At 35.1% G+C, this 12,512-nt stretch overlaps 1 protein-coding gene across 2 annotated transcripts in view; it reads right to left on the minus strand.

Annotated features, from left to right (window-relative positions):
- Adam10 (ADAM metallopeptidase domain 10) overlaps positions 1–12,512 on the minus strand; it is a 156,152-nt gene that overhangs the window by 17,492 nt on the left and 126,148 nt on the right. For both annotated transcript variants that reach the window (XM_027925768.3, XM_071608314.1), the window contains one exon: positions 200–350. In XM_027925768.3, the coding sequence (XP_027781569.1) occupies positions 200–350 (151 nt within the window). The remainder of the gene's footprint in view (positions 1–199; positions 351–12,512) is intronic.

Raw genomic sequence — 12,512 nt, forward strand, 5'->3', positions numbered from 1 at the left:
TTTTAACAACCACCACAAAAATTATAAGTAATTCAAACTGCCAACTGGATATTAAATGCCATTCCAGAAAAAGTAAAATGCAACAACAAAGACAAAGTTTCAAAACTATAAGCATCTCTTAATCTCAGTTTTAAATCTATCAAAACTGCTTTTAGGTAACTTTACAGGAACATTAACATTACTAGAATTAGTAAGGTACCTGCAATGTTTTCCAGGTTTTAGTTTGCACTTTTTCCCCTCTGGCTGGTTTGCATCAAAGCAACACTCATCTTTACACTGATCACTATAGCCACAATCACATTCTTCACCTTGCTCTACCATTCCATTTCCACATATAGGTTGGCCAGATTCTGAGGAAAATAAAAGAAAAGGTAAGCAGTGTTTGCAAACATTAAATTTACTTAAAAGTCACAAACTTACTAGAGCTTTGTAACAAAGGGAGAAAGGAAAACTTTGGTGAATAAGAAAAATAAACGAGGAATCCGGAAATCAGGAAACCTAGTTTTAACAATTTAAGAAGCAATGTAACCTCAAGCAAGCAAGTCCCTTCCCTTTTGGCAGCCTCTGTTTCTTAATCTGCATAGTGAAAGGGTTTGAGTTAATGGCCCTTCTAAGGCCCCTTAACCTGCTATTTAGTTTAGGCCACATTGTGTTTTATTGAATAATGACTACTATTTTTAATGTTAGCAACTAAATACTATACCAATGCAAATTAAGATAGTGCTTCATCAACCAGGAAAAAAAAATTATTTTCTTACAGAAAATTTCAAACACATATAAAAGTAGTAAAATAAAAAGCACAATGAACGCTCATGAATGCTATTCTTGTCTCAGTTATTTCCAACATTTTTTTTTTCTATAGTATTTTAAAACAACCCCACCTAACATAGCATGGTTCCTATAAATACTTCAGGAAGTACTTTTAAAAGATAAGGATAAAGGATAAGAAGATTTTTTCTTTTTTAAACCTAATCATAATAACATTACCACATCTAAGAAAATTAACAGGATGTTTAATGGCACCTAATAGCCAATACACATTCAATTTCCCTCAACTATCTCTTTACAACTGATTGATTTTAAATCACATTTCCAAACAAGGTTTTCCCAACCCCAATTCCCCACCTCATGGTTTTGCTTTTGGTTGACACATCTCTTAAGATATTTAATATAACGACTTACTCTTTTCATTTTTACAACATTTATTTGTTAAAGAAGTTGGGTAACTTTGCCCTATTAAATGTCTCACATTTTATTGGGCTGACTATAATATAAGCCTCACACATTTGAGGCAAGTGCTCTGCCACGGAGCCACAATCCAAGCCTGCAAATAACTAATTTGAAGTAATAATTCTATGTGAGATGAATATTAATGCATAATAAATATTGTGTCCATTTTCTGACTATCATTTTCCCTTTTCTCCCAAATTATAAAATTCACAGGAATCATAAAACTACTATTGGACTTAAAAAACATTATTACTAAGTAATTTCTAAAAGATGTACATTAGTTTTGCTTCTCAGCTAAACCAGGCTTCTAGGGAAGAAACATATATTATTTATATCTTTTGCATTCCTATACAGCCTAACAATAGTGTTCTAGAACTTGGTTAGTTAAGGATAGACAGTCTGATCTAAGTACAGTGAATAATTTTAGAATTTCTTCAACTCTATTCTAAAGTACAAATTTTTGTTGATGGAGTTTAAAATTGTAATAATGAGTTTGATTCCCACTAGTTGCTAGTATGCAAAAAGAATAAACCCAGCATATCCTAGGTATAAATATGAGCAAAAAGAATAAACCCAGCATATCCTAGGTATAAAATCTTGTACTCTTTTCTTTCAACTAGACCAAAATCAAAGTGGAAAATAATCAGAGTACAGATTTTAAATGAAAATTAAATGAATAGAAGGGAACACATCTCAAATACAGGAACCCTACATGTAATAGTACATCTGAATAAAAACATTCTAGAGAGATTGGCTTTACATTTAGAAAGTTCATTCTTATCCACAACCACATCAACCATTAAAGGAAATTGTAGAGGTTATTGAAATTCCATCCCTCTGTTTAATTTTATATCATCTCTTTTGTTCTCTAAATTTGGAGGAATGCATGTGTACCCATATACAAAGTAATAATGGTTTTTTCAAGTCCAGTAATAGTTTTATAATTCCTATGAATTTTATAATTTGTGAGAAAAGGAAAAAATGATAGTCAGAAAATGAACACAATATTTATTATCCATTAATTTTCATCTCGCATAGATTTATTACTTCAAATTAGCTAGCTGCAGGCTTGGATTGGGGCTCGGTGGCAGAGTGCTTGCCTCACATGTGTGAGGCACTGGGTTTGATACTCAGCACCACATACATACATATATAAATGTATTGTGTCCATTTACAAGTAAAAAAATATTTTTAAAAAATTAGCTAATTGCTAACAGCTTAAATACACAGATACTATATAAAATGCAAAAATTAGCCGAGTATGGTGGTATACTCCTGTAATTCCAGCAACTTTCAAGGCTGAGACAAGAGGATCCCAAGTTCAAGGACAGCCTCAGCAACTTAGTGAGACCCTGCCTCAAAACCTACAAAAAAATAAGAGAGATGTAGCTCGGTGCTACAGCACCCTTGGGTTCAAGGGTTTTAAAAAAAAAAATTATAGTAGGTACACATTTTATCGTAATTTAAAGAACTAATTTCTTATAATACTTAAAAAGCAACACGCTTACTTGTTAAAATCAACTTCAATCAAAAAGTTTACTATGAAGACTCAATTTATAAAGTAAAGACCCTACCATCTACAAGTACTTCTATATTAAAAAGCAACATAAAAACAGCCCTGATTACAGTAACAAAAATGGTAACATTAATGTGATTTCAACCCACCCTTTTATTATTTATTTATTTATTGGGGGTGGGTGTACTGGGGATTGAACTCAGGGGCACAACTGAACCACATCCCCAGCCCTATTTTTTGTATTTTATTTAGAGACAGGGTCTCACTGAGTTGTTTAGTGCCTCGCTTTTTGCTAAGGCTGGCTTTGAATTTGTGATCCTCCTGCCTCAGCCTCCCAAGCTGCTGGGATTACAGGTGTGCACCACCACGCCCAGCTCAATCTACCCTCTAAAACGAAGCCTTTAAAAGAAAAAGCCAAAGATTCTGAAATATAGGATGAAAAGACAAACTACAGGGGTTGGGGAAGTGGCTCAAGCGGTAGCGTGCTCGCCTGGCATGCGTGCGGCCCGGGTTCAATCCTCAGCACCACATACAAACAAAGATGTTGTGTCCACCGAAAACTGAAAAATAAATATTAAAAAATTCTCTCTCTCTCTTCTCTCTCTCTTTAAAAAAAAAAAAGAAAAAGAAAAGTCAAACTACAGTTTTGGAGAAAATATTTATAAACAATTATCTGATAAATAATTAGTACCTAAACTATATAAAGAAATCTCAAAGTTCAGACTGGGGATGTAGCTTAGTGGTAGAGTGTTTGCCTCGAATGTGCAAGGTCCTGTGTTCAATCCTTAATACCAAAGAGAAAGAAAGACAGAGAGAAAGAGAGAAAGAGAAAGAGAGAAAGAGAGAAAGAAAGAAAGAAAGAAAGAAAGAAAGAAAGAAAGAAAGAAAGAAAAGGAAATCTCAAAATTTAACAGGAAAAATATCCCATTAGAAATGACAAAAAAAAAATCAATAGATATTTCACCAAAGAAGATATATAGATGGCAGATAAGCTCATGAAAAGATGTTCAACATCTTTAGTCATCAGAGAAATACAAGTTAACAGCATGAATATCACTACACTCCTATCAGAAGGGTTCAAATAAAAAAAGTGAAAACATTATACTAGTGAAATGAGAGAAACTGAATTCAGCCACGCGACCAGCACTCTAGCTTCATACTAGAGCTTCAAAACATAGAAATTAACTAGTGAGTTCAAATTAAAGACACATAACTCTCAATTTACCTTTTTCTTGCCCAGCTCAGAGACGGCTTCTCCCAGCTCTTGCCTCTAGCCACCTGATGCAGTAGCGAGGTTTACACAAGAGGCCAGCAAGAGAGAGAGAAACACGCCAGGGAGTGAGCTTTTATTGGGGAACAAAAAATTCAGGGGAAAATTCCATCCAATGAGGGTGGAGGGGGGCAGCATTCCAAGGTCAAGGTCAGTGATTGGTTTTCAGGTCAGTGGTCAGTCACACCCCCACACAGACAAGCCCTTGCACCTGGGGAAGGGTGAGGAAGGCTCTGACACAGCTTGTCTAAGCACCTCACACCCAGCCAGGGAGGTAGCTCAAATCACGTGCAAGAACGGCTTCCCTCACTGAATCATTCATATATTGCTGATGAGAATGTAAAATACTGCAGTCACCCTAGAAAACATGTAGTTTTATACAAAACAAAGCAAGCAATTAACTATATGGACTTAATTAAGCATTTACCCCAAAGGAAAATAAAAATTTATGCTCACACTAAAAACTTACACATGAATGTTTACAGCTAATTTATTCATAACAGCCAAACTCTGGAAATAGCCTGGATATCTTAACAGGTGAATGGTTAAACAAACTTAAATAGTATCACGGAATACTACTTAAAATAGAAAAGAATAAACAATTGCTACAAAGTACTTAGTTATTTATTGTACTGGGGATTGAATCTAGGTGTGCTTTACCACTAAGCTAACTCCCCAGCATTTTATTTTTATTTATTTTGAGACAGGGTCTCTCTAAATTGTTAATGAATTTGCAATCCTTTTGAATTGCTGGGATCACAGCACTTGGTTACAAACAAGTTACACAAATCTCCAGGGAATTGTGCTCAGTGGAAAAAAAATATAGACAATCCCAAAAAGTTATATGCTGTATGATTCCATTTATATAATATTTTGAAGTGACAAAATTACAGAAATGGAGAAGAGGTTAGTGGAATAGGAGAGTGAATAAGAGAGTGAACAGTAGGCCATGTGCTTATTAATGGGCAACATCCTTTTGCTGATGAAACTGTTATGAATCTTGACTACGATATTGGGATATTTAAATCTATAAATGTGATAGAATTGTGACAGAATTGTATGGAACTAAATAAAGACAGAAATGAGAGCAAAAGAAACTGGGAAAATCAGAATAAGATCTATGGACTGCATATATCAATGAAAGTCTTGTGGTTCTGATATTATACTATAGTTTTGCAAGATATTACCAGTAGGCAAACTAGGTGGAGAATACAGAAAATCTAACTTCTCATAACCTTATGTGATTTTATAATCATCTCAAGGACATTTTCCATTACAAACAAAAGGCTAGGCTTATCTGAGAATCTGCCTCAATTCTTATTTAACACCTCTTTGAGTGCTCTTTGTGTACACTCAGTGTTTGTCCTGAAGTAACTTATAATCTTGTGAAAAACAACAAGGACATATAAATAAACTTTAGGACAAAGTAGAATATTTAGAATTCATTAAATGCCTCAAGAGAGGCATAATAGATTAATGGAAAAAAATGTGATGATGTACACACAATGAAATATTCACTAACAAATAGGAATGGACTTCTGATATATACTATAAAATGAGCAAACCCTGCAAATCATGTGTCAGAGGAAATAAGAGATATAAAAGAATAAATATTGTATGATTCCACTTGTATAAGGTACCCAGAATAGGCTAATTCATAGAGACAGAAAGTAGATTAGAGGTTACCAGGAGCTGAATGGAAAAGGAAGCAGGAGCTACTGCTTAATGGATAAGGAATTCTGATGATAAAAACAATTCAGAGGCTGGATGTGGTAGTACATGCCTGCAATCCCAGCAACTCAAGAAGCTGAGACAGGAGGACTGAAAGTTCTAAGCCAGCCTGAGCAACTTAGTGAGGCGTTAACAAACTCAGAAAGAGCCTGTCTCAAAATAAAAATAAAAAGAACTGAGGATGTAAAAAAGCACTTTGTCATTGTCAATCACCAGTACCAAAAAAAAGAAACGACTTGGAAAGATAATGGTGACAACTGCACAACACTGTGAATATAATGTCACTAAACTGGTTAAAATATAGCAAATTTTATTTAATATATATTTTACTATAATAAGACAGAATTTCATAGCAGCTTTATTCAGATTAGCCCAAATCCATACAGCACATGTGTTCATCAATAGAAAATGGCTGAACAAACTGGGATACACTCATGTAAGGCAACACTGCAAAGGAACAAAAGAAAAATACTAGTGATGAATCTCAAAATATTATACTAAGTTGGACCAATGAACTATGGCGGGAGTCAAAATCCAGCCAGACCACCCACACCAGCCCACGCAGGTTTCAGGCTCTCAGTTGGCCTGGTTCACTCCTCCCCCAGCGGGGCAGACATGGCCAGAGCATAGCCTTTGGAGCAGGACTGCCCCTTCCAACCAGCAGACCACCACAGGAGGTCAAGGCCACTGGCTGAGATCCACCCACTCCAACTTACACAGGGCCCAGATCCAGGATGCAGTAGCATCCATTTAGGGACACCAGTAGGGTCTGGAAGCCCAACATCAAGGTGAGGTACAGACAATCTGCACAGGTACTACAAGAATACAGGGTAGAAATTGTAATACTTCAGATCCATACTGCAAGAAAGGAAGATATAGACAACATGAAAAAACAAGGAGGGAAAGTGCCCCAAACAAACCAGGACACTATTATAACAGAACCCATGGACAGTGAAGTTGATGAAATGTCAGAGAAGGAGTTCAGAAAGTTCACAATTAAAATGATCTGTGAATTAAAGAATGATGTAAATGAGCAAACACAGGCAAAAATTGATCACTTCAGTAATGAGATAAGAAAATAAATACAGATAGCAAAAGATTACTTCAAGAGAGAGAGAGAGAGACTCTGAAAAAAAAAAAAAAAAAAAAAAACAGCCAGAAATCCTTGAAATGAAGGATGCAATAAATCAAATAAAAAACTCAATAGAAAGAATAACCAACAGACTAGATCACTTGGAAGAAAGAAAGTATATAATCTGGAAAATAAATTTGATCAAACTGTGAAGAAAGTTAGAAACCATAAACAGAACATCCAAGAATTATGGGACAGCATCAAAATGCCAAATCTAAGAGTTATTGGGATAGAGGAAAGCACAGAGCTTCAAACCAAAAGAAAGTACAATCTCTTTAATGAAATAATATCAGAAAAGTTCATAAGCATCAAGAATGAATTGGAAAATCAAATACAAGAGGCTTACAGGACACCAAATGAACAAAAATTACAACAAATCTACACCAAGGCACATTATGATGAAAATGCCTAGCATACAGAATAAGGATAGACTCTTAAAAGCTGCAAGAGAGAGGAATTAGATCACATATGGGGGGACCAATTCGTATCTCAGCAAATTTTTTCAACCCAGACCCTCAAAGCCAGGAGATCATGGAACAATATATACCAACCTCTGAAAGAAAATGGATGCCAACCAAGATTTTATTTTTAAGAGAGAGAGAAGAGAGAGGAATTTTTAATATTTATTTTTCAGTTTTCGGTGGGCAACATCTTTATTTTATTTTTATGTGGTGCTGAGGATTGAACCCAGCACCCCGAGCATGCCAGGCGAGCACATTACAGCTTGAGCCACATTCCTAGGCCCCAACCAAGAATCTTATACCAAGCAAAATTAAGTTTTAGATTTGATGATGAAATAAAAACCTTCCATGATAATCAAAAGTTAAAAGAATTTACAACTAGAAAGCCTGCACCACAGAACATCTTCAACAAAATATTCCAAGAAGAGGAAATGAAAAATAATGATGAAAATCAGCAGAGGGAGGGACTACACTAAAGGAAAATCTAATCAGAGGAGAAACCAAGTCATATTAAATACCAAAAATAAACAAAAATGGCTGGGAATACAAATCATGTCTCAATAATAAGCCTGAATGTTAATGGCCTAAACTTACCTATCAAAAGACACAGACTAGCAGATTGGATCAAAAATAAATAAATAAATAAAGACCCAACAAAATGCTGCCTCCAAGAGACTCATCTCATAGAAAAAGACATTAACAAACTGAATGTAAATGGTTGGGGAAAATCATACCACTCACATGGACCTTGGAAACAAGCAGGGGTTTCCATCCTTATATCAAATAAAGTAGAAGTTTATTTAAATTAAAGTCAATCAAAAAGGATAAAGAAGGACACTTATAAATATATATGCCCCAAACAACGGAGCAGCTATGTTCATCAAACAAACTCTTCTCAAATTCAAGAGTCAAATAGACCACAATACAATAATTTTGGGTGACTTTAACACACCTCTTTCATCACTAGATAGATCTTCCAAACAAAAGCTGAACAAAGAAACTATAGAACTCAATAATACAATGAATAACTGTGACTTAACTGACCATATATAGAATATTCCATTCTTCAACGAGAGAATATACTTTCTCCTCAGCAGCACATGGATCCTTCTCTAAGAGACCATATATTATGCCACAAAGCAACTCTTAGCAAATAGAAAAAAGTAGAGATACTACCCTGCATTCTATCAGATCATAATGGAATGAAATTAGAAATCAATGATAAAATAAGAAATAAAATCCACTCCAACACCTGAAGACTAAATAATATGCTACTGAATGAACAATGGGTTTCAGAAGACATCAAGAAGGAGATTAAAAAGTTTTTAAACAAGAATGAGAACATAGATACGAGATATCGAAATCTCTGGACACTATGAAGGCAGTTCTAAGAGCAAAGTTCATTGCATGGAGTTCATTCCTTAAAAGAAGAAAAAGTCAACAAATAAATGACTTAACACAACATCTCAAAGCCCTAGAAAAAGAAGAACAAATCAACACCAAAAGCAGCAGAAGACAGGAAACAATTAAAATCAGAGCTGAAATTAATGAAATTGAAACAAAAGAAACAATTGAAAAAATTGACAGAACAAAAAGTTGGTTCTTTGAAACAATAAATAAAATTGACAGACCCTTAGCCATGCTAACAAAGAGAAGGAGAGAGAAAACTCAAATCACTAACATACATGATGAAAAAGGAAATATCACAACAAACACTATAGAAATACAGAAGATAATTAGAAATTATTTTGCAAACCTGTACTCCAATAAAATAGAAAATATCAAAGGCATCGACAAATTTCTAGAGTCATATAATTTGCCCAAATTGAATCAGGATGATATACACAATTTAAACAGATCAATTTCAAGTGACAAAATAACAGACGCCATCAAAAGTCTACCAACCAAGAAAAGCCCAGGACCAGATGGAAACACAGCCCAGTTCTACAAGGCCTTTAAAGAAGAACTAATACTAATACCTATACTCTCCAATATATTTCAGGAAGTAGAAAAAGAGGTAGCACTTCCAAACTCATTCTATGAGGCCAATATCACTCTTGATTCCAAAACCAGGCAAAGACATATCAAAAAAAGAGAACTTCAGACCATCTCTCTAATGAACATAGATGCAAAAATTCTCAATAAAATTCTGGCAAATCGAATACAAAAACATATCAAAAAGATCATGCATCATGATCAAGGGGGATTCATCCAAGGGATGCAAGGTTGGTTCAACATACAGAAATCAATGAATATAATTCATCACATCAATAGATAAGAATCATATGATCATCTCAATAGATGCACAAAAAGCATTTGACAAAATATTGCACCTTTACATGTTCAAAACACTAGAAAAACTAGGGATAACAGGAACATATCTCAACATCGTAAAGGCTATTTACGATAAGCCCCAGGCCAACATCATCCTAAATGGAGAAAAACTGAAAGCATTCCCTCTAAAAACTGGAAGAAGACAGGGATGCCCTCTTTCACCACTTCTATTTAACATAGTTCTTGAAACACTGGCAAGAGCAATTAGACAGATGAAAGAAATTAAAGGGATACACATAGGAAAAGAAGAACTCAAATTGGCATTATTTGCTGATGATATGATTCTATACCTGGAAGACCCTAAAAGTTCCACCAGAAAACTTCTAGAATAAATGAATTCAGCAAAGTAGCAGGATATAAAATCAACACCCATAAATCAAAGGCATTTCTGTTTATCAGTGACAAATCCTCAGAAAGGGAAAATGAGAAAAACTACCCCATTCTCAATAGCCTAAAAAAAAAAAAAAAAAACTTGGGAATCAACTTAGTGAAAGATCTATATAATGAAAATTACAGAACCCTAAAGAAAAAAATCAAAGACCTTAGAAGATGGAAAGATATACCTTGCTCTTGGATAGGCAGAATTAATATTATCAAAATGACCATCAAAAGCACTATATAGATTTAATGCAATTCCAATCAAAATTCCAATGAAATTCCTCAAAGAAATAGAAAAAGTAATCATGAAATTCATCTGCAAAAATAAGAGACCCAGAATAGCTAAAGCAATCCTTAGCAGGAAGAGTGAAGCAGGTAGCATCACTATACCAGACCTTAAAATATACTACAGAGCAATAGTAATAAAAACAGCATGATATTGGCACCAAAACGGACTGGTACACCAATAGTACAGGATAGAGAACACAGAGGCTAACCCACAAAACTACAATTACCTCATATTAGACAAAGGTGCAAGAATATGCACTGGAGAAAAGATAGCCTCTTCAACAAATGGTGCTGGGAAAACTGGAAATCCATATGCAACAAAATGAAATTAAACCCCTATCTCTCACCATGCACAAAACTCAACTCAAATGGATCAAGGACTTAGGAATATATCCAGAGACCTTGCGTCTAATAGAAGAAAAAGTAGGCCGTAATCTCCATCATGTGGGATTAGGCCCCAACTTCCTTAATAAGACTACTGTGGCATAAGAATTAAAATCAAGAATTAATAAATGGGATGGACTAAACTAAAAAGTTTCTTCTCTGCAAAAGAAACAATCTGTGAGGTGAATAGAGAGCCTACATCTTGGGAGCAAATCTTTACCCCTCACACATCAGATAGAGCACTAATCACTGAGGTATATAAAAAACTCAAAGAGCTAAACATCCCCCCCAAAAAATATCCAATCAATAAACGGGCCAAGAAACTGAACAGACACTTCTTAGAAGATGATGTACAATCAATCAACAAATACATGGAAAAATGTTCATCATCACTAGCAATTAGAGAAATGCAAATCAAAACCACTCTTAGATTTCATCTCACTCCAGTCAGAATGGCAACTATTATGAAGACAAACAACAATAAGTGTTGGCGAAGATGTGGGGGAAAAAGGTACACTCATACACTGCTGGTGGAACTGCAAATCGATACAGCCAATATGGAAAGCAGTATGGAGATTTCTTGGAAAATTGGGAATGGAACCACCATTTGACCCAGCTATCCCTCTCCTCGGTCTATACCCAAAGGACTTAAAAACAGCATATTATAGGGACATAGCCACATCAATGTTTATAGCAGCACAATTTGCAATAGCTAAACTGTGGAACCAACCTAGATGCCCTTCAATAGATGAATGGATTAAAAAAAAATATGGCATATATACACAATGGAATATTACATAGCAATAAAAGAGAATAAAATCGTGGCATTTGCAGGTAAATGGATGGAGTTAGAGAAGATAATGCTAAGTGAAGTTAGCCAATTCCTAAAAACCAAATACCAAATATTTTCTTTGATATAAGGAGGCTGATTTGGGCTGGGGATGTGGCTTAAGCGGTAGCGCACTGGCATGCGTGCAGCCCGGGTTCAATCCTCAGCACCACATACAAACAAAGATGTTGTGTCCGCCAAAAACTAAAAAAAATAAATATTAAAAAAATTCTCTCTCTCTTTTAAAAAAAAAAAAAGGAGGTTGATTCATAGTAGCATAGGGAGAGGGAGCATGGGAGGAATAGAAGAACTCTTGATAGAACAGAGGGATTGGAGGGTAAGGGATGGGGTATGGGGTTATTAATGATGGAGGAATGTGATGGTCATTATTATCCAAAGTATAGGTATGAAGACACGAATTGGTATGAATATACTTTGTATTCAACCAGAGATATGAAAAATTGTGCTCTATACATGTAATAAGAATTGTAATGTATTCCACTGTCATACATAAATTTAAATAAAGAAAAAAAATATCATACTAAGTTAAAATTAGTCTTCCACAAAGGGGTACAAACTATTATGATTCCACTTATATGAAATATTAAGAGGCAAAACCAATCTGTGGTGAAATAAGTCTGCTAGTGTTTGCCTTTGGGAATGTGCTGAGGACAGGGATTGATTAGGACAGGGAATAAAAGAGCTTTCTTAGGTGACAGAAATGTTTTATATCTTTTTTTTTTTGAGAGAGAGAGAGTTAGTTTTTAATATTCATTTTTTAGTTTCGGTGGACACATCTTTACCCTATTTGTATGGGGTGCTGAGGATCGAACTCAGCACCCCGACATGCCAGGAGAGCGCGCCACTGCTTGAGTCACATCCCCAGCCCCATGGTTTATATCTTGATGGTTGCTTAGTTATATAGATAAATGCATTTGCCAATTTTATCAAATGCTGCA

This window comes from Marmota flaviventris, chromosome 2 (assembly GCF_047511675.1).
Source record: "Marmota flaviventris isolate mMarFla1 chromosome 2, mMarFla1.hap1, whole genome shotgun sequence".
Taxonomy (NCBI): Eukaryota; Metazoa; Chordata; class Mammalia; order Rodentia; family Sciuridae; genus Marmota; species Marmota flaviventris.